The following is a 27,492-nucleotide window of genomic DNA, read 5'->3' on the forward strand; positions in this document are numbered from 1 at the left end:
GCGAACTCGGAACAACCACGGCGCCTCCCGAGCGCGCGCTCCGGCGGAGGGGAAGCATTGCGCCCGAGCGCCGCCGCGCCCGGCTCGCGCCGCCAATTCGCGCAGCCCCCAGTCCAACCCCGAAAGTCGGCTCGACCTCCTTTCCTGCCCTCCCCCTCCTCGCCGGAGATGAAATACTACATCCCCCAAGATGCTTTGCGGGTCTCTCCCTGGGGTTCCGGATGCTGCTCTGGCTGCTGACAAGCGAAGGTAAGCCGAGAGCGTCTGAGGCAGGCAAGGCGGCAACAGCGGCTCCGGGGGAGCTCCAGCCAGCCTTTTCTCCAAGCCCAGCGAGCGAGAGGCAAGGCAGGAGAGAGCGCCGAGCGAGAGAGCGAAGGCGGCGGTTGCGAGAAGAAGGAGGCGGCGGGCGACGAGCGGGGAGGAGGCGAAAAATCCCCAGCCCAGCGCAGCAGCAGCAGCAGCGGCGGCGGCGGCGGCGGCGGCGGCAGCAGCAGCAGCAGCAGCAGCAGCAGCTGAGCAGCAGCGCGAGCCAAGGGTCTGCTTTTCCTCCCCCCCGCCCGCTTCTTCTTCATTTCCTTTTCCAGCAGCGACGCGAGAGACAGAGGCGCGGGGGGCGGCGAGCGAGCGAGCGCTGGGAAGCCAATTCTCGCCGCCTTGCATATTTTCCTACCCACCCCTCCTTCCTGGCTCCGTCTTTTGTGTGGTGTGTTGGAAAGGGAGGGAAGGAAGGAGGCAAAAAGAAAGAGAGAGCGAGCGAGAGCGCCAGAAAAAGAGAGAGGAAAGAAAGGAACCGAGGAAGAGGCGGCGGCGGCGGCGGCGGCGAGCGGAGCGACCATGTCCAGCAGAGTTGCGTGAGGATAATGTGATCGGCAGGCGATGAATATGCTGTCGCTGAAGGTTGGCAGTGGCGCCGAAGGGTCGGGCAGTCTCCCCGGCAGCCAGGAGTCTCCTGCTCCACTGGAAGAAAAAAGTCTCTCCCGAAAGGCAGCCGCCGCCGCCGCCGCCGCCGAAGGGGTCGGTGGGCAGCAGCAGCAGCAGCAGCAACAGCAGCAGCAGCAGCAGCAGCAGCAGCAGCAGGCTGGTGAGTAACTCGGGCGGGCTGCCCCCTCGCCAGCCAGCCAGCCCGCGCCGCCCTCCAACGCCCCCTCTTCCTTCCACCACCCCCCACCTGCCCCCCAAATCTTCCCAGAACAGTTGGGGTTTTTGTTTGGCTCCTGCCAAGCTCTCCCTCGCTTCTTTCTGTTTTTTTCCAACCCCAAGATGTTGGGTGGCTACAGAATTTCTTTTCCCACCCGAGTTGCTCTGTGGCTTCCGTCCCCCCCACCCCCCCTGGACACCCCGTCCCTCCGCTCTCCTCTAACCTTTTCGGGAAGGGTGGGGAGGGGGGAGAAGCAGAAGTCCACCCCCCTCCCCAGCTCGGAGGGGCGCGTGTGGGCAGCGAAGTAGCGGCGGGATTGGAAAGAGGGATGGGTGGAGAGAAAGACACGAATGCTTGATTTAAAACACACACACACGCACACACACAACTAGTCCGTATGAACCAGCCTTTTGTCTCGACCAGTGTAAGCAAAGCCTTGGCAGCTGGAGGTAAGACAGTTGAAGCGCGCGCGCAAAAAAAGGTGATATTTCTTTTTATTTCCTGTCTTCCCTTCTCGCTCTCTCTTTCTCTCTCTCTCTCCAAGCGACATCTTTTCGGTTATTCTCGACCCCCCCCCCTTTTGCAACATGCGGATCGTCAGCCGTCACTTTCTTTCCTCCTTCCGTGCCCCCCCCCGCCGCCCCCTTGGCGCTGCCGCTTTTTAAAATTGCTCCCGAAATCGCTTTAGGTGTAAACATTAATCTGACTTCGCACATGCAGGTCGGGGGCGCGCAAGCCGAAGGGCGCTGCATGTGTGTGCGCCGGAGAAGCCACGGAGTAAGCGGATCTGTTTACCGGGGGGGGGGGGAGAAGAGAGTTGAGAGGCGGGGGGAGGGGGGAGGAGGAGGCGATGCTTTGAAAAGGGAAGGAGTTGCGGGGGGGAGCGAGCTCAGGCGCGCTTTTTCGCAGGCAAACAAGCCTTTATTATTTCAGCATGTGGGACTGGCAGGGGAGGCGCGATTAGGAACGGAAGCGCCCCTGCAGAACCTTCCTGGGAAAGGGGTGAACTCTCCTCTAGAGTTTCCTCTCACCCCCCCCCCCCGGCATTGTGAATGTAGCTTGCGAAAGAAAGGTGGGGAGGGGGGAGAAAGAAGGAAAGGGCTCTCGTGGCAGTCTCCTGCAAACGTGGCCAGAGAAGCGAGTGGAGCCTGCAAAACAGGTCTGTGGTCCTGTGGGGAGGGGGGTCTGTCTGTTGGCAAGCTGTCTGTGGCAAGAACGGGGGGGGGGGTTGAGCCTGTGGCATGACAGCCCCCCCAGGGCAAATGAAGAGAGGTGTAGCTTTGGTAAGAGAAGGCACCCCGGGGATTTTCCTGTCTTTCATCTCTCTCTCTCTACACCCCCCCACCTTTTGTGGAAAAAAGTGTTGAGTGATACTGCCCAGGCAGCTTTTATCCCTTAGAAGGTGAGTAGCTGGGAGTTTGCGATATCAGAACCAGTGGAGGGTGGCACCAGAGTTTCCCCTGGGATCCCTTTCAGGCAATGGTGTGTGTGTGTGTCTAAAAGTCTCCTGGCGAGTGAGGAAATTGGGTTTGGTTACTGAAGGACAAGCTTCATCATGTTTCAGTGGGCCTTACTTGCCAGTCAGGATGCTCCAGGGTGCAATGCCTAAATTGCAAGAGGAATGATCACCTTGCAGGAGCTTGGGGCAGTTGACATATAGAAGAGGGGAGCACAGGTGGCTTTCTTGTTCCTGCAAAGAAATGTTTTCCAGATTCTGGTCTTAAAGAAAGTTTCCCCTCCTTTTGAAAAATATCACATTTGACACCTTTATGACCTGGTCTTATCCTGCCTCAACATCGCTTACCCCTAGGCAGGCAAGCATAGGGTGGGAACATTCATTGTTACCATCTTGGTGATGGCAGAATATGTCTTGTGCTGTTCCTGTGTGGAACCCTTTTTCAAAATGCTAGATGCATAAAAACCCACCCACCCTCCAGTGCTCTTTCTTGGGATGTCTCCCACCCTCCAAATCCCTCCCTGGCTCCTGATCTTATCTGGCTTGACAAGCCGATAAGAGGAAGAGGAATCAAAACATTAAGACTCATGCAGGAATAAATTAGCAGGAACACTTTGGCTGCGGAGGTGCTCTGGGTGCTGCTTGCATTAAACCTCTGAGCTTTTCTTTGTCAAGGTCTGTTGACACAGTTTTGCGCAAGAAAAGTTTCAGTAAGGGGAGGGGGAGGGAGAGGGAGAGAGAGAAAGCGTGCTTGGCACCTGAATCTTGGAAACTCTCCTTAGGCTGGGCTTAGTGGCTTGGGAATGGACCACAGGGCATGTCTTTCCTGGAGATGGGGACCAGAAGGTAAGAGCTAGATTCTCAAGGTTTTTTTATCAGGAGTGTAAAATGAATATCTTGTAATGCTGTTTGGGTTTAATATCAATATGCAGTTTGCTTTAATGAATTCCTACGTGTCTCCTTACAGCGTATGCCCAGAAGCATCCCCGGGGGGGGGGGCTGTAACTCTTGGCAGAGCACATGCTTTCCGTGAAGAAGGGCCTTAGTTCAATCCTGGGCATCTCCCATTACAAGGATCTCAGATGGCAGGGCTGGCTCCCACTGGACAGAGAGTCCTGGGCGAGACTGAATTAGTAAATCAGGCAGCTTTCGAAATGCACTGGGTTGTGCGTTTGCACCTGGGCAGGCTGAATGAAGCCAAAGGTCTATGTTATGTTCCCGTTGTGTGCCTATGGGGCTTGTGCGCCAGGTCATTCCTCGAAAGGGGGTCTAATCGTGCTTGCGCTTGTAAAGTTGAGGCTGACTTGTGTCCAGAAACAGTCTTTCTCCTTTCAGCAGTGGTGTATCCAAGGACAGAGTGCCCAAGGACCCTCAGGACAGCCTTCCCCAGCCTGATACGTTGGACGGGCCAGCCACCTGTACATTACAGGAGTTGGTGGGAGCAGGCAGGCCCCAAACTATGGCGGGATTTCCTAGGGGTGCTTGCAGGTTGCAGCCAAGAGCCCTGCTGTGGTGGCGGCAGGCTGAAGCAAGGGCACAGGGAATGTTTGGAAACTTGTGTCTGGCAGACGCAAGCAGATAGAAGCGTGGAGAAGGTTATGGGCAGCCCGGAGGGGCCTGTCTGGCTGAAGTCCTCGCCCTTCCTGCCTTGGAGGGAGGCTTCAGGGACCTGGGAGTGGTTTATTTCTGCTGAGGAAAGATCTGGGAGAGAATGGTAAGCATCTATTAATAGTGCACATCAGCCAAGTAGAAGCAGAGCCTCTGTAGTGCTGCCACCTTGGAGGCCAAAGCTTTGAGGAGCAGCACTTACAGGAAGGTTGAGATCTGGGAGTGGGAGCCAGAGAACAAGGGGGCCAAGAGGAGCTGCTTCCTACTGGGGGTGTCGGTCCTGCAGTCTCGTCAAAAGCACAATCTGTCTGCGCTGGGATGTTTAGGTCATGGTGCCTTGCTGTAGGAGGAATGTAGAAAGGCTGGGGAGCAGGGATAAGAAGTGCTAAATGTCTTGGGAATTTTATTCTAAAAACACTTCTGGCCTGTCTTCCAGCTGGTGATGAGTAAACCCACTGGGGCTTGCTCCTTCCTGTGGAACATTCAGTTGCAATTCTCTAACTTCAGCACAGTCACCTGTTGGTTGGTCAAATGACATGTAGGCTGCATGTCATTAACTGCGAAGGCGACTGTGACTGTGTCGGCATGGCTGGAGGGATCTTGACTATTAAAAGTAAGGCAGAAGCTGGAAATCTGACGCTTGAGCAGAGCCGTTCCAGGGCTTATTCATTGTAACCTGTTGCACACCCTAGGAGTATATAGGAGTAAGTCTAATTGTGGGCAATCCTGTTTGGGTGATGTGGATGTGCAAAAGTAAGAGCTGCACCAGCTCAAATGATTTTGCAGCCGGGGGAAGAAAGTCCCCCTTGTCCATGAAGACACTAGCTAACCATGGTGGGGCAGAATTTGGTTTGAAAGGTCTCTGTGATTTTGATGACACTTGGGCAAGAGACCTTCACACAGGATTAAGGCATGGTTGGATTGGACTGGGTTTCTAATCGTTCATTTTTCACCATGTCAATTGCTTGAGACAGCTGGCTGAGAAGAGTAAGCAGAAGTGTAATATAAATACATGGCCCGAGCACTGTAGGTTTGGGCTCTGTATATTTTTGTAATACAAGCCTCTTTCTGTACCCATAACACGATCCTGCCTGTGTGGTCTCATATATACTTAAAGCTAGATAAGGCAGCATTTATGAATCTGTTTGTGTGGCTGCCTTAGACCCTTGTTCTCATATTTTGGGCTTGCACATCTTAAAAACATTGGCTCCTATTGTTGATGGGACCGCTGTCCCTGACTATTATTTATAGGCTTTTTTTCCTCCTACCAACTTTTTCCCTCTTGTCTGTATGCAAGGAATTCTGGATCTGGCAATTCTTCTGATAGCATGTTTCTTAAGCTACAAGCCCTGATGAAGCTGCACAGCCACACACTCTTTTAGAGACATATCTTGGCTAGTAACTTATTATTGAGGATATTCTGTTCCAAATCTGTTTCTCCGTATGTAGAAAATTTCCCCATGTTTGAACAATTAGATAGAGGAAAGTTTCCCCAAATATCTTCAAGCATGATCTACAATTTAGCTACCATTTTTTTGCTTTTGTATAATAGGGCTGCAGCCTGGGTTATTGCTTTGGATTTAAGGATCCTGGTAGCATGATTCTCCTCTCTCCTGTCCCCCAACCCTGAGGATTGTACCTTGCATATGAACACGGGAACGATGTATTGTACAATGAGGATGACCAGGTAATGGGGGTGAAAGAGTTGAAGAGAGGACAGATTTAAAATTATTTTCAAGTTCTTAATGTTCATGCAATAAATACAAGTGCAGAGGTTAAATAGAGCTGTTAAACTGAATGTTTTCTGCCAGATATGCACATTGATGAGGGGCTGTGAAGAGCATCTGGTGGTTCAGAATCTGCTGGGTTGGACTTGGTGGGTCACAAGTTACACGGGTTCAAAGTCAGGATGGCCAGAAGAGGTGGTTAACTTTGCTGTATCTTTAAATGCCCTGCGTATCCCTGGAATTGGAGATGTCCTTCTTTGAGTTCTTGGTTACTTTGCATAATTTATATCTATGGAGTTGCAAGTTTCTTAACATACAGTTCAATAGTAGCAGAAGAGCTGCTTTTTCTTGGACACTGTTTGCAGAAGAAAACCTCCACTGCATGCATGGGATTGCATATTTATTTTTTGCTGTGATACTTTGTCTGCTCAAACAATTTGCATGGATGGTGGATTACAAAGAAGCAACCCTTTGCATGTGTGAGATCTCAGCATTGCAACTTAAATTTGGGCCTAATTGCAAAGCCTTTGTTCTGATGCACTGTCTGGCTAGAATCATGTGACTTAAACTCTGGACTTTTTGCAGACTGCTGACATTACCCTTGAACACAAAGCACCAAGTATTTGTAGTCTGCATAGTATCATCTCATGCATGTATAGGTTGCTTATACTCTTTTTATTTTCCAGCAGCTCTGAGCGTTTGGAACCCATGCTGCTGCTTCTGGATTCTCTGGGCTCCACAACACTTTATGGATTGCAGTCATGGATACCGTGACTAATTCAAGTTTATTTATCTCTCCTTCAAAAGAAGCTCTCTCGGATCCAGCTATGGTACTTTGGATCTCAGTCTTTTACATCTACTATAGAGAAGGTGGCATATGGTCCCATACTGATTGGAATAGAGACTTGAAGAAGCCTATGCTCTGTGTGTTAGTTATATATTCTGTTTTGGCTTCTTAGAGGAATGGGTGGTGTTGTATAGTAGAAGTAAGTCCAGGATGATTAAGTGATGTGTTAACATGTGGAGGAAAATTTTGTGTATCTTCATAAAAGACAAGAAAAACCTAAAATAGGGATATCTGTTTGCTCCTCTGTATTGCTTTTCTTTTCTTCCTTATGCTGATATTACCATAGTAAATGTGAAATTATGAAAATGTTTCAGGCAGAAATGGTGAGAAGCTGTTTGAAGAAAAGGGTTGTTAGAAGATTTGGATGAGTTATCAGCCAGACAGCATGAATTAGATCTCTATTATGGATTCCCTTACCTTGGAACTATTCCATTACTTGAAAGATTGCCTCCTCTCATTTAAAGTTGTTTAGTACTTCAGAACAGCTTCTATACATTCTTGACCTATAAGAAGTTAGGTACTGTAGGTCCAACCACTGAGAAAACATTTTCAGTGCCTGGGTTCAAGTATTGTTATGATTTGCTTAATTGTGATTTGATGAATAAACCCAATTGCTTGGGTTTGTACAACATGCTGAGTCAGATCTAGGAAGACTATGTTATGGCTTAGCATGATGTGAGAACTTGGCTAGAGTTGAACAGTCTCTCTGAGCAGGCTTTTGAGGTCATCCATGCTGGTGTCCCAGAGGTAATGGACTTTATTGTTGTTGTTCTCTGGGGCTCTTAATGGGTATTTTTTTGCTGTAAAAATATTCTGTTCTTACTTGGTGATTTGTGTGTGTGTGAGTCTGTGTGTGATTAATTCTATTCTCTTTCAATTAGATTTCCAGGGTAGTTTACACAAAATTCAAGAAGAAAAACAATCAACATCTGAAGTGTCAACTAAAACTGTAACATGTTTTTTAAGGCAATGTTAACAATACTACTGGAATGTTCGATTGTGTGACAACAGTTAAGGTCTCCTTTCCAGATTTCTACCTTGGTGTCCTCCAGTTGCTTAGTGTAGAACTGTCATAATTCCCAGCAAATAGGCATACTGCCATTTGTCTTCCAAATTTGCAGGTAACTTGCTTTTTAGATGCTCCTTTAATCCCCAGTTAATGATCAGGCTGATTGAGAATTATGGGAATTGAAGTCCCAATGCAGCTGAAGGCATCAGAAGAATAATGCATTATACCTTTAACAACAGAAAAACCCAGACAGGATCTTCTAGGTTAGACCTGCATACTGGCAAGTTAATGTAGGCAGTCATTTCAACTGTTCAATGTTTTTGGTTGTAAACTGCTCTGAGTATTTTTAAATTTTCTGTCTTACACCTAGTTCTCCCTCTCCATACTTCCCTGCTGAAATCAGCTATCACCTTGCTTGGAACAAGGGAGTGTGGAATGTGTTGGCACTTAACTCTTGATTGGGAAGATCAAATTAGTTTGCTTAAAAAGTTGGATTGTAGGAGAACGGTGCTCCATTAAACAGCAGTAAATAACTCTGAATCCTAGAGATGTATGTATTACTTGAGGTCGATCTTTGCACTGTTTAGAAATCCTCTTGGATCCTTCGCAAGATGGCTTCTGTTGGTGGCAGTCTCTGTGGAAGCAGATTGATGGCGTGGGCCAATTCCCTTAGTGCCATTGTGGTAGAATTCCATTTTGCATTACAATCCCTGGAAAGGTTATTTGTGGCACAAACTTTTCCCAATTTATAATATTAATACAAATGCATACTCATTGCACTATTCCCTTTTGGGGCAAAATGTTATGGAAAATGTGGAGAAACAGTAAGAAGTAATGAACAAAAGAAATTAGAGGCAGGAGACAGGAAAAAAAATGAAAGAAATCTAGTTTACATCAACACTATTAATTATGCCTCATTGTATCTTTGTATCTTTGCAAACTATCCTTCCTTCCCTAATATTAGTAGAATGGTATGTCTGGAAACTGGGTCCTGTTTATGGAAATAATGAAGAGTAGATTTGCTCTCCTGGATCATGTACAAAGACAGTAGTAGTAACCCTCAGGTGACAGATTGGAAGAGGTGGACTGAAAAACAGTGTATGGTTTGTACATAGTACCAAGCCCAAATGTGATTTCTTCAGCATTGGGTTAATGAATAGGTTACACAGCCAGCATGTCCTTACCACCTCAAAGTCTTGGGTGCAGTCTCTGATGCCCTTCTAAAATTGCCAGCAAATTGTAATTTTTAATGTGAAAGAAGGAAAAAATGGCAAATTGCATACCTGTAGAGAATAGTCACATTGTTGTTGGTTATTGATTTAATTTTTATTAACTGACATTTATTAAAATTCAGTAGAAAATTTCAAGTCACATAGAATCCTTGCCTGGGTCCCACCCCTTCTGGGGACAGTAGTCTTTGGCGTGCCACTCGAAAAGTCAAGTGTGGCCCTTAACTCCCAACATTGTGCAATCTCACTTAGCTTATCATGTGAACTCAGTGCTTGTGTTTTGCAAACAGCTGTTCATAGCTTAGGATAATGTATGGATCCAGTCAGTTATACCTTAGTTAAAAAAGATAGTTAAGCAAATCATGGCTTAATATGACTGACCTTCAAATGAGTTTAGGGCTGAGATAGAAATCGATCTTTCACGATAGCTACCCCTTGCTATCTCAAATTGGGAAGAACCTCTTGGGGACGGCTGGCTTCTTGTTTGAGCTAAGCTCTTTTGAGTGATTTCTGTTTGCTCATTGTAGTATTTACTGCAGAAAGACATACCTGCTTTCTCTGGAAAGGTGCAAGGTGCAAATCCAGGTGGATTCCAGAGTAGAGTAGCGTTGGTTAGGCTATGGCAGAGCTTACACGGGTGAGGAGTGTCATTCTTGTTCCTCACGGGAAGGGCAACTGACTGTGTGTTAGAAAGTCCCAGTGGTAATCCACTAGTTGATAGATGGGAGCTGGTGTTTGGTTACACTGCTGCCCAAGGGGAACTCTTGATGGGATCAACAGGTGGGGTTAAACAACAACAACCAAAAAAAAGCAAGTTAAAATCCCACTGGGGTGTTCCCTTAATAAAAAATAAAATAAGAAGCCACCCATCTCTTAAACACGCAAGCAGGGAACTAATAAATAACACCTCTCCATTAGCTGGAGGCTGGAAGAGGGGAACATTGTACGTGTAATCAAATAAGGGGTGGAATGGACTCTACCACTGAGCGGAAACAGAAGATGCTATATTTGGGTAGTTCCTTATGTTAAAACTCCCTGCAACTTTTTTTTTTTTAATGACTAGCACAGCAGAGAGAGAGAGAGATACCAAACTTTGTTTCCTGCTCTGTTTATTTTTGTTAACTGGCTTTTCCCGGGGGGTGGTTGGGGGGGTGGGAATGTGATCTCACAGAGTCTGGAGTGGCACGGTCTGTTCTGTAATTTTGGGCCGCTCGTTCTAGATTTCATTGCATGTGTGGATCAGGCTTTAAACCAGTGATGTGACAGAAGAAGGAGCCAGGGAGCACAGGGGCTGACAGCTGTGATGCGTCAGGCACTTACAGGAGGAAGAGGAGAAGGATCTCCCTGGAGAAATGGTTGGGAAAAGATGGACACTTCAGTGCACTTAGCAGCAACCAGGTAGATCTCATTTCCCAGCAGAAACACAAGCTACAGTTTGCTTAGCCATGGTTTATTGACTGTGTTACTGTTCTCTGAGCTGTCACAGGCTAAGCTATAAACCACAGTGGCCAAAGTGTTCTGGCCCAAGGGCCACAGTGGATAGGATAGTGATGATGGGCGTGGACAGGATTCAGTCTTTCCTTTTTGGGGGGGAGGAGGGTGGGATTATTCCATTGTTTTTGTATATTTCTCACCTGAAAATGGTGGGAAGTCATGCTGCTGATTTTCAACAGCCATGCTTGAAGGAAGGTCATGGGAGCCCCATGTGATATAAGAACCTCAGGTTATTCTCCATTGCTATAAACCAGTGTTTTTCAAACTTGGCAACCTTGAGGTGTGTGGATTTCAATTCCCAGCATGCTGGCTGGGGAATACTTACAGCTGAAGTCCACACATCTTCAAGTTGCCAAGTTTGAAAAACTCTGCTATAAACCATGGCTTATGGAACCAGAATTGGTGGGATCATACCGTACTTTGTAAGCTGAAACCCAAAGAAATCATATTATGAATCAGTGGAATGTATAAAAATAGTGTTTTCTGAGGGAAAGTATAAAAGTTTCAGCTGTGGGTTGCACAAGGGTAACATTTGAGTCTGTGTGGGTACAGCTTACCATGACAAACTAGAAGCAGAAGAACAAGCAAATCCAGGCTTCTTTTTTTCCCAACTTTTGCTCTTGGATTTTCCACCCCTTGGCTTGTGTTTCCATCCCCTTCAAATACAAAAAGAACATCACAATAGTTTGAGATGTTTTGTGGGACTGACTTCACTTGAGCACAATTGTTTATTAGGTAGGAAAGAATGACTACAGCTGCTGTGATTTGAAAACTTTCTCATTCTAGTGGCCAGCATGTCCATTTTTCATCAAAACTTGCTGTTTATAACTGCTCCCAGGTTCATGTTGCACTAAACCAGTGTTTTTCAACCTCATTGACTTTAAGAGGTGTGGACTTCAACTCCCAGAATTCCCTCAGCTAGCATGGCTGGCTGGGGGAATTCTGGGAGTTGAAGTCCACACCTCTTAAAGTCAATGAGGTTGAAAAACACTGCACTAAACCATGATGGGATTTGTTTGCTTTAGCATTTTTGAATGAGCCGAACCATTGTCATTTGTAAACCATGGTTTTTGAGCTTATTTGCTGGGCAAATTAGGCTTAAACTGGGTTTGTTCAATAAAGCAATAGTGGCTTATTCAATAAACCATGGTTAATCCCCATCTTAATGTGACTTATGAACCCAATTGTAAATTTCTCCTGCCACTGAATGAAGAGTTGCAACTTTGCTATTTCTGTCTTTTTGTATAATGTAGTATGAAAGCCTGGTGTTAAGGTGGTTGGAAATGAGTTTGGAATATCTTTGTGACCTTTAATGATTTGGCAATTTTGGTTCCTCGGCCAGCTTGCATAGCTTGGAACATATGACATCAAAACAGAATAATAAGTAATTCTTTCCTTCTTTCTCTTGTTTACCCACAATAGCAGGATAGAAGGAAGATCAGCAGAAGTTCAATAAACAGAGTTTGGTGATGGTGGGAAATCAAAGATGGGGGGTCCCAAGTGAGAAATGGGGGTTAATTTATGGGAGAGAGAGGAAGAGAAGACAGTGAGGGAAGAAGTCACTGGGTTGGTGGGAGGGCGGGATGGACTAACAGGACTCCAGATGCATGGAGCAAACTTTAATGGAAACATGCGGAAAAACCACCATCCCATGTGGATGATTTTGGTTGTAAAGGAATGGGTGAATTCTAGCAGTAAGTATACTGGGAAAAAGGGCACTGTCTGGGCTATTTCTCAGTCGCTTCTTTCCTTTGGTGGTCATTTCCAAAGTAAGCTATTTTAATTCTTGGCTTGGCTTTTTCTTCCTTTGTAGTGCAATTCTCTGGGAAGAAGAGTTGGCTTACTGCTTGTCTGACAAGGAGAAAAGGAGAGGCTTTGGCCCCCTTTTCACAGCTAATGAAAAATCATTTTTTGCTCGATTAGAATTGTGATGGAACTGGAAGCCCGCCCTGTTGCCATCCCTGTGTTACATTGGCTTCTGCGCTGTCTTGTGGAGCAGGTCAATTAACATAAGATAATATGGAAGGGTCTTTACTATCTCTGGATAGGCTGGGAAAGGTTGAATTTGGGACTTTTTGTATACATATCAGGTACATCCTCTGAGTTAAGGTTCCTCTCCAACCCCCCCCCTCCCCAATATAGTTATATGTGTGAACAGTCTAGCACTGGGAGGCTGTTAGCAATAAACTTGCAAGTTAATGCAAATTTCCATATAGTTAAAAACCACAGGAAATTATAATGGGTTGTTGTGCCAAATCATAAGGTAATTAGGTTTTCCTTAGCATGTTGGAAAGCTTGAGCAATGTGGTTTGTAAACCATAGTTTATGGCCAAACCTGGCCTGTTTATTTATTTATCGTATTATAAGCTGCCCATCTCACATAAAGTGACTTTGTGATCTATTTGTCAAACCTTGGTTAAATAGTAAATCAGCTTGATATGTAAACATGGTTATTAGACAGGTCCATTATTTTATCTTGACTCAGTAGTGTTACATTGATTGGTGGGGGTCTCCCTAGGATTTTGCTGTACCTGGAAAAGCAAACAGTTGAACTTGGGATCTGCCATTGAGTTCCCAAACCATCTAATATGATACCGTTTCTTCCCAATGTTCATGTCTGTTTTGTAGATTTGTTTGTCCCCGTTCCTACTGGAGGTGTCTGTTTCCTTTCCCAGTACTGTTCTCATTGTGGTATCCCATGAATAAAAAACAAATGTCTTGCGCGTTCTTTCTTCTTAACTTCCTAAAACACACACAGCAGGTAAAGGGATGGTGCAAATACTGTAAGTCCGTCATTAGGAGTCAGGCTTACATGTTTCCATGGTAGCTGTGAAGCCTACCACCTGCCCTGTTTGTTTTTTTATTTTTTTGCCATGTGGCATTTTTGGATAGTCAACAGGTAGGCTAATCTTCCCCAACCTGCGTATCTTGGCTGGAGCAGACAAACATGGTGTACTTGTGGATTAACTACCCACGCTGGAAAACAGTAGTGCTTAATGGTTGTGTTAGACCTTTTCTTCTGCCTGTTGTCTGTTGAAGAAGTCTTGTGGTTTTGGGCATTATAGTTTATATCAGTGTTTCTCTAAGTTGGCAACTTTAAGATGCGTGGACTTCAACTCCCAGAATTCCCCAGCCAGCACTGGCTGGGGAATTCTGGGAGTTGAGGTCCACCCATCTTAAAGTTGCCAACTTGGAGAAACACTGGTTTATATGCTAGTGTGAAACTGAAATAGTTAACTTCTGGAAGCCACCAAGGATCTTTTTGTTCTTTTAAGGCAGGATCCTGCTTGGGCTCAGGGTTCTTTCTTAACAATACCATTCTGTTGAATACAAGAAATGACTTGCAACAACAAGCTTGGAAAGGACACGTTCCTTATTGAGAGGACTGGTGGGGAGAACAGAATGCCCCCTCTGCTTCCAAAGGCGCCATTTAATGCGCCAGGAAAAGTGAGGCGCAGTCCTTCTGCGTGCCCTGGCTATCAAAGCGTCACAGCTGCTTGCTGTCTCCTGGATCACTCGAGAGCTATTGCAAGCTCAGAGGTAACTATGTGTGCATTACTGAGTCTGGGAGGAATAGATTGCTGGGGGGGGGTAGTGAGTGGGAGGGTGTTCCTAGAGGGCTGCCAAGCTGGGCTGTGTGTTGGGGATGGTGGCGTCCTGAAATGCCTGGTGTGAACCATAATGGAATAGGATTTAAGCCTGGAGGGGCTGGCTAAGGGTAACCCTTAGAGTTCTTCCTTGGAGCAGGAGAAGGCTCCCTAGGGGTTGGGGCTCCCTGGAGTACAGAGTATGCGGGACACAGGATCAGGGGTACTGTGTAGTTCAGCATGTGGCTGGCATCCTTGCCTGGCTGATCAAAGGTAAATTCCAGAGCCTTCTCTGTCCTGCTTCCTCTTTCCTCCTTTTTCTTCCCCCACACCCCCTTTGAGCCAGTGTTTAATATCTTCCCTTGAGGCCTCTTCTCTTTCTCTCCTTAGCTTTGCAACTCGGAAGCTTTCCAGGTGTAGTTACTTTCTGTCATAATCTTGTTTTTCTATGGTTAGCCAGAGATGTCTCCTTTCTTCAGCTGCAAACTTATCCATCCCCAAGAATTTCAGAGCCACCAGTGCAGTGGTGACTGAAATAATCTTAGATCGATCGATCTATCAATCATTTCCCTATTTTCTGAGGCTTGACACACCAAGGTCTCCTAAGGGTGGGGGTGGAGAGAGATGGGGGGGCAGATTTGAGGGCTGTAGGACATTCATTGCTTTTCATGAGTATTCAGAACTTCACCAGCCTAGGACCAAGGTGGAGGTAGGACTGCAGATCTTGTAAAACACAATGCTCAGCACCAGAATTTGTTCCCATCTCAGTCCTGGGGCTTGCACATATTAATCTTTACACCTGGTTCCTCCTCCTCACCCCCTTTCACAAATACAGCAGCTTCTTAGACCCCTCCCCCCAAAAAGATTGTTGCTGCTACTGCTCTCAAAGCATTGAAACCTGGGAGATCTTGTTGATCCATTGAAGTCACCTGGAAATCCACCTCTTTCTTCTGCCCTAAGGCTGCAGAAACATTCGGCAGAGGAGTGTTAAACTCTGGGTTTAACCACCCTGAGTTTGGTACCAAATGGCGGCTACATAAATGTTTTAAATAAATAAATAAAATTTAACAGACTCAAGTGAGTTGCAGTTCTCCCTCTATTGCTTTCTTTCCTCCCCCCAGTTAATTTCCTTCCTCAGGGTTGGAGACAGGAGGAAGCTTATGTAACACAGAGACAGATGGGACAGCCAGGAGTAAATGATCTCCAAAAATGTAGGATTTTTTTCCCTTCCCACTCTCTTCCTTCAAATAACCCCAAGGAAACCTAGGGGAAGAGAAGGTTCACCTCTGCTCCCCCCATTCCATACCCTTAGCAGCAAGAAAAAACACTGTAGATGTTTTTAAAATGAATGTAAAAGGTTTTCTTTTTTAATATAATTTCAAATGTTCCACTTCTGCTCACTGGGATGATGGTTAATTCCCCTGCAGAGTGCAAACACTCCACTGTCCACATGCAGTGTAAATTTGCCCCCTGTATTTGCCCCCTGTAAATAGAGATTTGTCTTGGGGTTACATGTATGTGTGCGATAGGAAATAAGTGTGGTTCTTTAATACAGAACACTGGCTTCCTCTCCATGGTTGCCAGGTTTGTCCGCATTTTGGGCGTCTGCATACGCATGAAGCAGTCAGGTAGTTGTAGAAAGGCTTTTGCCATTAAGAAGTCACGGGGGCGTGGTTGGCAAGTATTGTTAGAATGGTGACTGGGCATGGAGAGGTGAAATGTTTCTAAGGTGTTTTGTCAAGGGGTATTGGGAAATTATGGTAATGACACCCATCCTTATATGTTTTGTAATCAGCTACCCATCATTCTGAAATCTGCCCTTTGCAACTTCTCTGGGAGTATAAAGTCAGGCCAAATATGTGGATGTGTCCGTAAAAACATAATTATCATATTCAGCATGTGCAAACATATGTCTCTTTCAGTGACCTGTGCTTCACTTGAAAGCATTTGATATCTCTACAGAACCTTCTTTTCTCCTAGATCTTTCATTGCACAAAACCTTCTCCAATTCTCTACCCCCCTTGCTGGTCCCCCCCGCAAGCCTTTGGGTGGGGGTGGGGGTGTCTTTTTTCTTTTTTCCCCTGCTTTGCTGTCCCCAGCATTCCATAAGAATGAAGCACAAGCACAAGCAGAGACCGTATTTCTCTCTGGCCCATTCTCCAGTTCCTGGCCGAGCCTGGCCAAGCTCCCCTGGGAGCTGCGCCTGAAACAGGAGAGGCTATTGCTGCGGCTCTTGCATGGATGATGATAGCTCCTTTAGGCCCACCCCAGGTTTCCATCGTGGGGGCTGGGATTGCAAGATTCCTGTGGCTGCCCCCAGACCATGCCTGTCACCCCACCCCTCAAATCTTGGGTAGGGGTTCTGCTGCTTAGCTTTTTGAAATGCCACCAGGTCTTTGGCAAGGTAGCACAGGTGGGACATCCTTGAGAAGGCTGGCATTGCACTGGGAAGTGTGTGGTTACACTGCTCCCTGTTCTTTATTTATTAGCTGGACTCCTTCCAGATCATACCGGTTGGCATGAAGACTTTCCCCCTGCAGGCAAGAGAAGGCTTGCACCAGATCATCCTTTGTTGAATTGATGTGGGAGATTCATTCAGGTTGCTCTGGATTTGTGTGGAGTTGCTTGTGCTCTCTTGCCAGCTAAAGGAGCTTGCGTGAGATTTCAGAAACTTGCCTGGTATGTTCTAGGAGTATCCTGCTGATAAAAGTTGAAGTATTTGACCACTTGGGCTCTCTGAACTGAGATGGTCGTGCCCAGGTTGTGTGTTCCAAGCATGGAATTCAGCAATGCCAGGAATAAGAATGATTGCTCTTATGTACTGTAAACATACAGGAAACTTCCTTTCCCCTGTAGCTTGCTTTGAAGAAGCAATATGCGTATTGGGATAGTGTATATTAAAGGAATAAACACAATGTACTTGGTTTGCATTAACATTCCCTCAACCCCATGACAGGTTTCCAGTTCAGCTGATTGCAAAGAAGGGTTTAAAAAGTATTGATGACTGATGCTGTAGAAGAATCTTAGTATATGATGGGCGGAGTCTAGGGGAGATGGGTGGCATATAAATTTAATAAATAAATAAATAAATATGGGACTGAACTGGAATTCTGTTGAGAAGGTGGGTATTAGAATACCCTCATTCTCTGTGATTAGCAATAGCCAATTATATTATCCAATATAGGCTTATGATAGATTGATATTTCTAAATTTGCACATTCTATGCAGATCTTGATTTCATATCTCTTGGGGCATAATCAGAGTCACCCTGTAGCACCTTTTGGTAAACTGGAAGATTGTAAGAAGTGTGGTTTGTTCAATTTGACTTCAGTGTGTTGGATGAACCCTGCCAATTGTGATTTATTCCGTAAATCATGGTGAAAAACCATGGTTTAGTGCAATGGTCAAATCCAGCCAATGTACATCTAACTCCGATAATAAAATTTGCTTGGTTTTAGGGGTTTCTGAACAATATTGTAGGTGAGATGTCTAGCAAAGAATGGGTGTATAGCAGACCAGCCCAAGGTACTAACCAATTACTTTGGTGGTTGAGAAACCAAGCGGAGAACTCTACTGGTGTTCCTCATGAGAGCTGTGAGGAATAGTATTTAGAACAAGGGCATTGAGTAGATTCCAGAATCCATGAAAAAGACCCTGTTGGTCCATCCTCCAATATGCAAGATCTGTTACAAACTATTGTTTGCTTATATTAGAACTCCTAAAGAATGGATTGCACTAGTTTAAATTCCTTCACTTTGAGATTTAGGATCTTTCCTCAACTCCAGTTCCCGCTTGTATATATCTAGGTCTCTTTCTATCCGAAATGGAATCAGCTGTTGGGGAACGCTTCTCTAACAGTGAAGGTTATTTTAAGGGATGCATTATTTTAAATGAGCCCTCATCATCTCTCCCTCAGTTAAAATGCAAATGTATAAATAGTAACACCCCCTCCCCCCCAAAAACCCTCTGTGCAGCCAGTTAATAAAAATATAAGTGGTTTGAAAGGCTTAGAGTCTAAAGCATCTAGGATTGGAACTAACCAAAAATCTCTCTGTCATTTTCTTTTTCCTTTTTTCCTGCCTGAGATACAAACAACAGCACTGCCAGATATGCAGTGGTGGGGAGGTGAGGGCCCCCTTGATCTGCTATGGAAGACTGGTCTCAGGTTGTGAGTAGGGGGGATGTGTTATGCCCCCTCCCGCTCTAAGCGAAGAAGAGTAACTTTGCCTCAAGGCTAGATTGGATTTTAAGCTTTCAAAGTGCAGAGAAATGTTTGCTCTGCCTTTGTGGGTGCTGGTGCATTGTGGGAATCTGAGTCTATGGGATGAGCATCCATTCTGTTTTTTCCATTGTTCTGCCTGCCTTTAAGTACTCTAGTGGCTTTAAAAGCAGCTGATCCCAGGTGTAATTGATCCCTATGAATGACTCTTTCTCTCTCTCTTTTTTCTTTCATGGAACAAGAAAATTGCAGGGAATTGCTTCCAGAGTATCCTGGATATGCTGTCTGCAAAGTATTAAACAGAAAGGAATCAGAGTTCAGAGGAAAGCATAGCAGATGGACAAGAGATGCCAGAGGCGAATAGAATGGGCAAAGCAAATGGGGAGATGGTCTTATCACTTGCTACATTTCAGCATTTGCATTCAGGGGTATAGACAAGTAACCAACTATTTTATCCTCCCTCTTAACTCGCTGGTAACTTTTTTCTATTGAGGAAGGTAGACTGTGGTCCCTCATCCATGGAGTACCTTGGCATCTGAGCCTGTTGCTATGAGAGATGGGAATGCTGGACAATCTGCTTGTTCCAATCCTGATTCTTTCTGGATGGATTGACTGTGGCTCTTCTGGAAGAGCCTGGAAGCCACCTGGCTGGAGAAGACTATAGACTTTGGTCTGCTCCAACAAGGCAGTTTCTCTGCATGCAAGTAAGATTGCATACTTAAAGCACATTAGTTATGACTTAGATCATGGGAAGGTGCTAACACTTGGTAAATATGAAACACATTGGTGGATTGCAGAAAGTTTAATTTCTTTTCTTTCCTCTTTTTTAAGAAACAGAGCCTGCAAGCTCGAATGCAGCTTGTCTTTATTTTGTTTTAGCTCATATTTGGTCCTCTCTCGATTTTTAATGATGCTTGAAAGCTCATGCACAATCAACCTGAACTGATGCCTTGTGAAATCCTGCAGTGTGCTATAGATTGAACAACCTGGCTGTTATGGACAACATCTTGTGTTGCTTGGATTTGGCTAAATTAGCCATAGGAAGCTGGAGAAGCAACTTGAGGCTGTGATTATAAAATTATTTCTCTGAGAATAAGCACTGGTAAATATAATGATCATTTTCATTAGGCAGTGTGGAATTGTGCTGTAGGAAGTGCCCAGTGGGAGTCAAGTAAGTACCATAGGGTCAAGTTTGCAAGCCCAAATATGTGTTTCTGGGGAAAAAAATATCCCTTGGAAATTTCTAGACTTACGTCTGAAGAAACCTTGCTTGGATGAGGATTTAAGCTTCCTTCAGTTCAGGAAAATTGATGTAAATCTCTTTGAATCGTAGATCAACTCAGAAGTTCTAAATCAACCTCCACAACTGGTGTTCTTCTCTTGGGTTGGGATTCTAATCCTCAGCCAACACAGTGGTTGATTGTGCTGGCTGGGGATGATCAGAGTTGCAGTCCAGTTCATCTGGAAGGCTGTTCTTCATACGTGGTCCACATGAAGCATGCCTATCTATACAACAGATGACAGGTGTGGCTATGGACTTCAGTGGTTCTGTTTGTAGTCACAGACGTGTTGCACTGCTTTACTGGAAGAAGAATCTATTGGCACTCAGAAGGTAGGACAGCAAAGCATTTTGGATCTACATGATTTGGTATAGAGTAATGAAAACAGCACTCCACTGACAAATTAGCAGGCTGTGGGATCAGTTTCTCACGGGACAGTCTAAACTGAGGTGCATAGCCCATGCTCCAAGGTCATGTATGGATCCTTAAAGCATTAAGTAAGGATCCTTCTTAGAAGTTCCTACTGGCTTAGAATTAGAAGAAGAAACATAATAGAACCTATGGGAAGTTGACATTATCTGCACTAAATTAATTTTAACTAACTGGACATAAATCAGATTTAGTTTTTGTCCTAGCCCCTTTTCTGTCTTGGGGAACTACCCCAAGCAAAGTATAGCACATAGAAGGGTTGTACCCCTTGTTCTGTATCCAGGGAATTATGTAATGCTACTTTAGGCCAATGGCTTATCTCTAGTGGCTAAGAGAGAAGTAACTATGGATCAGTGGAGTGGCTTTACCTAGCACACTTAGTTCAAACACATGCATTCTGTTTTATGGTTAATTCTCAGGGAGGAGAGCAGTTCTGAGAGTTGGTAGCAGAAATGGTCATTACTCTGTGCTGATTGACTGTCCTGCTGTATTATCAGCAAAAAATATTTCCAGCCATCATCCCTGAAATAGTTTTTTGCACATAAAAGTTTCCTTTTTTAAAATAAAGTAGAGAATGCTTGAATTCAAGAACATTTGCTGTAGACTTAAAGATAATGCAAAGCAGGACATGACTGACAGCTGACCCCAAGTTCAATTCATTGGTATGTACAGCTGTCATTTTCAGTTGCGAAGTTAGGAAAAAATTAGGGGTGCATGTAGAAAGGAAACATCCTTACGAACATCAGTCTTGACACAAGCCCAATTTTTAAATGTGTGTATGTGTACATGCCTAATATGTACACATAGTAAAGTTATATTTTACATATGTACACATAGTAAAGTTATATTTTACATAAATGTAATATATAATATAGTAAATTTATTTTTATATTGTGTGGGTGTGTTTAACGCAGCCTGTTTGCAAAAAACACACACAGATACACACAAATACACACAAACAGCCCTGTAAAATTTGAATTAGAAATGGAACTTCAAAGTGGCTTTCAATTCTGGTTTGGATTTACCAGTTCAGCGGCTGGAACAACATAGGGTTTGATTGCACTGAATTTGGTAGTGTATTACAGGGACAAGAAAACATGAAGGCCCAGCTTGCTCATTTCTAGTCTGGAAGGAACTATTGTTTGAGGAAAGTATCTGACTTAGTGGACTGTAATACTTGGAAGTGGCTTTGTGATTTGGAAGATTCAGAACTGCTCTTGGGGGTGGTAAGACTCAAACATCTGGTCATTCAAGTGTGCGGCCTTGAAATTCTCTAGATCTTGTACCTGGAATTTTCAGGTCACGGAAATAAGTACTGGAGCTTTTTGCTATTGTCTTAAAAGTCCAAACATCCATTTCCTTGGTGGCTTTTGCTCCAAGCTTTTGGCAGCTGGAGAGCATTTTAATTTGTATAGTGGAATCCACGGCAACTTGATCTCCTGAGATGGGGAATGAAAGTGGTTGGTAACCTCTGTGTGCATGTGTGATTGTGGCTTTTGGATAGCATTTTAGCTCATGAGCCAGAGACATGGGGAACTGCTACAGATAAAAGTTGATGTGGATCACATCCCAAAGCTCCTTTGAAAAAAGTGCATACTTTGGCCTGAAAGTAACCAGCAAGTCCCAAAGCCTTTGCAAGAAATTCTAAGAGTGATCTTGAATAGCCAGCTAGGTTTTGGAAACCAAGCCTCCACCATTTGAATATGTGTTTGTAGAATTAGTCCTTTAGCTCAGTGTTTCTCAACCCCAACAACCTTAAGATGTGTGGACTTCAACTCCCAGAATTCCCCAGCCAGCTGGCTGGGGAATTCTGGGAGTTGAAGTCCACACATCTTAAAGTTGCTGAGGTTGAGAAACACTACGCTGGATTCTTATATCTGCAACTCCAATAGTTTGATGCGGAATTGTTCTTTCTCCATCTTTGCTCATTCGGTAAGCAGGTTCAACCACTATTTTGCCTTTTCTCTCTCACCCTCAGCCCCATGGTGGTGATAGAGCAGGGCACTGCCCTGTCAATACACAACCCCTTTTCTTCCAAGAATACCCAGTCCTTCCATGATGTGTTCTGTCGTGGGATGCTGGTTTGTTTGGCTTCATTGAACAATTTGGGCAAGTCCAGAGTTGGGGGATATGTGATTTTTTGGAGGTTCTGAGGTCTCACATTGGAGGCTTTGGCATTTGGGCTGTGGAACTCCTGTTGGTTGACTTGGAGTCGAGTTGAAGGAATAGTGTTTGAAAGATGCCTGTTCTTATTATTTTTTTTTTTTTATAAAAGCTGTGCATGCAACAAAGCAAAGAAATAGGCGACGTGCCCATGAAAAATACTAGTATGTGGGGAAAATTAAAACAAGAACCAGGGGGCCAAATGCAAAAAAAAAAAAAAAAAGCAGCAAATAGCTTGAAGTCTTGAATCAATAGGAGGTGAATTGATGGGCACTACATCTTTCTCCTCTCTCTAGGAGCTGCCAGGTTGTACAACGCAGGGGAAAGCTGAGCGTGAGAGCTGTGGGACCATTGGGTTTCATTTCCCCACCCCTCTACATGTTTTTTGTGGTGTTGTTGTTCCTGGGTGATCCAGCATCCCTGTTAGACTGCAGCAAATACAGGAGCACTGCAGGGGAAAAAAAGGGGGATTAAGTTGGGTTGGTGGAATTTTAAAGCTTGCTGCAGGCCAGAGGGTGTTAGACACCCCTGCGGAGATGGGCGGTCATGCAGTATTAATCCTATCGGCATCCTTGGCTTCAACTGGTGCAGATCTTCAAGAGAGGAGATTGCAGGGAGAGGAGAAGCAGCAAAGAGGAGGGGGTGCAGGAGGGAGAAGAACAGGCATCTCTCTTTTGGCTGGTGAAATTTTTGTGATTAACCAAAAATAATAATGGGGGTTTAACAGTGTCTCAGTTTGGCCTGGGAATGGAGAAGAATCTAGTTCCGTTGGGCTCGGAGCAGAGGCTGCCTGCAGTCCCAGCACGCTGCCTGTTCCCCATTGGGTGAGCGGCATGCCTGGGGTCATATTTTGCTCCAGTGGAGCAAGGCCGTTCTGTTGCACTGATGAGAAATGGGGTTTGGCCTGGCAAGGACGTTGGTTTCTTCCTTCGTGTTTTCCATCGACTGATTCCCCCAGCTTTGCAATCACGAGAAATGGCTCTGCTTTTCAGAGGGAAGACTTGATTGGACCCCATGGCAGAGAACTGTGCTATGCAGGAGAGTTACTGATTGGGGTACGGGCGGGGGGGGGAGCCAAGCTTTTGACCGCACAGGCGCAAGGAAGTCACTGTCTGCCCTGAGCCTCTGGGACCAGCACCATGTGAGTGATCAGAGACTTCACGTTTTAGTACTGGGTGATCTCCCAAGACAGAAGCTGATCCCCCCCCCACCCCCCCGTCATGTGGCTTGGACAACCACCGTCTTCTGAAGAGAGAAGCTCAAAAAGGACTGCCAAGTGGGTTCCCCTTTCTACAAAGACTCCTGCCCGTGTAAGATGGGCTGATGTGCCTCTATGGGAAAAGGCAGGAAAGGATGGGATAGTCTTGCAAAAACAGCAGGGGGAAGCCTCTTCCCGCTCCATCTGCCCCCCCTCTCCAATTCCACATGCCCTCTGGTATCCTGGTGCTTTAAAGCTGGGGAGGGCTGGTGTCCGTGGAGCTGTGCAGCTGTTGCTTAGCCCTCTGCTCCTCTGTTTTATAAATAATGCAGCACAGAGGCGTGTTGGCAGAGTGCTTTGCAGAAGTTGGATCGAAGGGGCCTTCAACACATAGCAGCAGGCTTGCGGGGGGGGGGATCTTAGGCGGAGGTGGTGTGTGTGTGTGGGTTTGGAAGGGGGGAGGGAATAGGTTTTTGAAGGTGGAAAGGGTTCACATGGCTCACCCTGCTGTGAGAAGGACAGTTGTAGCCCTTGGGGATTGGAGGCCTTAAACCCAAAAGCTCGCTGCAGAGGAGGGCAGCTATTTAATGAACAGAAGCAGACATTGTCCACTTAGTCTTCAGCCTCCCTGCTTTCACTGGAGGGTCTTCGAATGACTCCCAGATTTTGCCTGTTTCTATTTTGTTTGGGTGCATGGGAGGGTGGAGGGTGGAGGTGGGAGGAGAAATGTAGATGTGTCGGCAAAGGCTAAGAGAATGTGCCTTAGACCTTGCACAGATTAGTGCTGCGGTGATAATTAGAGGCAGCGATTGTTTGTTACTGCATGTATGCTCTGGCTGTATTATTGAATTTTGACCTCTTCGGCTTCTACTGATAGCAGTCCATCCTCCACCCCAGAAGCCCACGCGGTGACTTTGGGCCAGGCACTCTCTCCCAGCCCATTCGGGACGTTTGGGGAAAAATGGGAGGGCGGAAGCACTACTTTGAGTTGCTGAATGACAGGCAGGATATAAATCTAATAAATAAATCAATCTCAAGGTGGCTTATGGCAATGAAAACTGCAGAGTATGAAACAACAATAAAATGCATGCAGTCAAAATTAAAATCAATCATTACAATAATTAAAAACTAAAAGGCTTGGCACAAGAGATGCCTTTTTGCACTTTCCCCACTGGGAGAGCAGGAGAAGGGGCATCTTCAGAGGAGCTGTTCCCGCTGATTTAAGGAATTGGACAGACCCATAGTGGTGGAAAGCTTTGGCAATTACCCAAGGCTTTTAGCTCAGAATAAGACCACCCACCCACCTGAGATCTCTGGGGGATCATTTGGGAAGCCTGCTCAGTTTTCAAAAGCAAGGAGTAGATGTGTGGGATCATCCCATCCCTGGTTTTTTTCTACCAAATCCATTGTGCCCAGTGATTGGAAGGAAACTGGGACTTCAGCAATCTTTGTAGACCCATTGATTCCTCATTCCTGAAAGATACATCCTCATCTTGGGGATCTGGGACATGGGGATCAAGAGGCAGAAGAGGGGTGTGCATGAAAAACAATTACGGAGGAGGGGGACGTTATTTTGTAATGTGACCGAGGATGTCTTGTCTTGCTTGCTCCACCACAACTCAGCTGGACCTTGGTACATCCCAGCTTGAATGGGTTGCCATAGCAACCTGCACTTGTTAACTAGCCTGAGTAAACATTAATGGAGGGGGACCCCCTGTACAGCATAGGGTCAGAGGCTGGGGTGCTTGGCAGGAAAGGGGGTGTCTACGGGGCATAAGCAAGGAGAGAGAGAGAGAGAGAGGGAGGAAATGGGCTGTTCTCTCTAGCAACTTTTTTTTGGAGCTGGGCAGGAAGACTTTGAGTCTGCAACAGTGGGTCAGACAGGCCTTGCGGGGGGAATAGGGGGTGGCTCAGGGATAGCCAGTAGAGCTGAGAACAAACTAGGATAAAGGTTCCTTTCTCAAACCACATTTCTGCTGCTTACGGCACAGCTCCCTTGCTTTTTATGCGCCTGCCCATAATGTTTGTTGGTCCTCCTTAGGAAAATGTTGAGCCGGGGCGGGGGGGAGCCTTTAAAATGTTTAATCACCTAAGGAGACTGCAACTCCTGTTTTAACATGGGGGGACGATGCAGGGGAAACATTCTTGGTTCTACGTAGTTTCTGGGGAGCATTCAGCCAAGCCAAGGAATGCCAGGCGTCTGGTGTCTTTGGTCTCATTCCTTTAAAGCAGGGTCAGTTTGCTCTCTCCCCCCCCCCCACTACAGGGAAAACAGAGCCTCTGGGCTCAAGCCACATTCCACCCCCCCCCCAAACCCTGTACCCTGCCTGCCTCTTCGTACAGGGAGGGCTTGGAAAGAGCACAAGGGCAGTTTGGCTCCTTCCCTTGTATCTCGGGAACAGGCTGAGTGCGTCCCTGGGGGGGGAGATTTTGCATGGAGCCAGGAAGTTACAGAGTCTTCTGTGAGAAGCTGAGGATCCCCCCCCCGCCCTCCTCCTCCTCCTCCTCCTCCTCCTCCTCCTCCTCCTCCTCCTCCTCCAGCTCAGGGCTGCCTGCGGGGGCTGTCAGTCTCGTTTGATGGGAGTAAGATGGCTTCGTGGACAACATGAGAATGGTGTGCTTTGGAGAGGGAAGGAAATGGGGGGGGGGGAGTCTGTCATCAGGATGCTGCTGCTTTCCAAAGCCCTCTGTGGGTTGACTCACAGGCTCCAGGGAGGGTTATCAGCACCTGCCCTGGAAGGGTGTTGCTGTGATTGTTTTTTAAAAATTGCAATATTTTAGGGGGAGTTCCAGCAACCACAGATGGAACCTTCCTGCCTGTTCCTTAAAGGCACAGGTTCTGCCTGGAGAGCAAAGCTTGGAGACCCTCAAGCCATTGGCTTTCTTTCCTCTACATTTTTGCTCTTGCACCAGATGATTAGCAATGAGCTGCTTCCCTTTAGGGTGCCCTTGTTTTGCAGATGGGGCAGCTGGGGCTGGGGAAGGAATTCTGCCAGGCGCCAATAGGAAATGCCCAGTGGTATGGTGTGTTGACTCTTGGCTTCTGTGCCTGGGTGTGCTTGATGTGATGGTAGTGCTGGGTCTTGTTTCTTCTAAACTTCGGCCCTTAAATTCCTCGTCCTTGCTCCCCATCTCATCCCTTTGTGCAGAAAGTGTGCTGGAGGAGCATAGCTGCTTCCAGGTGGAACAGCTCCTTCAACCCAAATGATAGGTGGGAGAAGGAAGGAATCTTGGCTATGTGTGTGGGATGGTTGAGATTCAGGGGAGGGGGGAAGAATTGATTTGTGCAGGGCCAGGAGCCTGGAGCAGCTGAACCAAATGCTTGACAACATCTACCAAGCTGTGATTCCCACTGATGCAGGTGTAAGGCTCAGATAAACAGGCACCAGCTTAGCATGATAGGGGGTTCTCTCGCTGTTTGAATGCACACAAGGATTACAGCAGTTGCCCTGGCAGTTGTGCTGCTCCTTCTCCCCACTCCCCTTTTTGCAGCATACTGGGATCTGGAGCATGGTTTCCCCCCACCACATATTTTGCTTGGCACATTTGGGTTTTCTAAGCTCCTTGGACAAGCAACAGAGGCTGGGTAATGATCTCAGACCAATTAAAGGACAAGAATCCCGTGTTGACTTTGCAGTAGGACCCTGGAGGAACATCTGCGCTACAAATGTGGATTGGCTTTAAATCATTTTAATGGTCAAGCTGTTGGCCCCTCTCTCCTCTGGAACCCTGGGAAGTGTAGTTTGGTACAGTGATTGAGAATTCTCCATCAGGGAGCCATATTGATGGAGCACCAGTCTCCCAGTTTCCTAAAGAGAACCCATGGTGCCCAGTACAGTGATGCTGAGATCAATCGGTGGTGGTGGTGGTGGTGGTGGTGGTGGTGGTGGTTTTAAGGCTGCAGTTCTCCACCTCCCTCCTTAGGAAGAAATCTTATAGAAGTTGCTGAAGCTGACTTCTGAGCACACATGCGCCCGGTGGCGCTGTCAATTTGCCTGACTTGGTTTATAGAGAAGGGCTGCTGCTCCTGAGTCCCTGGGGACGCTTGTGTGTTGGAATAAACAGAAAGGGAGGGCTTGATAATAAACAAACATACAAATGTGCCTCC

At 46.1% G+C, this 27,492-nt stretch overlaps 1 protein-coding gene across 2 annotated transcripts in view; it reads left to right on the plus strand.

Moving 5' to 3' along the window:
* Positions 1-222: 222 nt before the first annotated feature.
* The window catches only part of AHDC1 (AT-hook DNA binding motif containing 1), a 189,749-nt gene continuing 162,479 nt past the window's right edge, over positions 223-27,492 (plus strand). For both annotated transcript variants that reach the window (XM_088140142.1, XM_088140143.1), the window contains exon 1: positions 223-1,081. In XM_088140142.1, the coding sequence (XP_087996268.1) occupies positions 877-1,081 (205 nt within the window). In that variant the 5' untranslated portion in view covers positions 223-876. The remainder of the gene's footprint in view (positions 1,082-27,492) is intronic.

This window comes from Python bivittatus, unplaced genomic scaffold, assembly GCF_059951505.1.
Source record: "Python bivittatus isolate LINGU-HERP-01145 unplaced genomic scaffold, Pbiv_v1 ctg000310_np1212, whole genome shotgun sequence".
NCBI lineage: Eukaryota > Metazoa > Chordata > Lepidosauria > Squamata > Pythonidae > Python > Python bivittatus.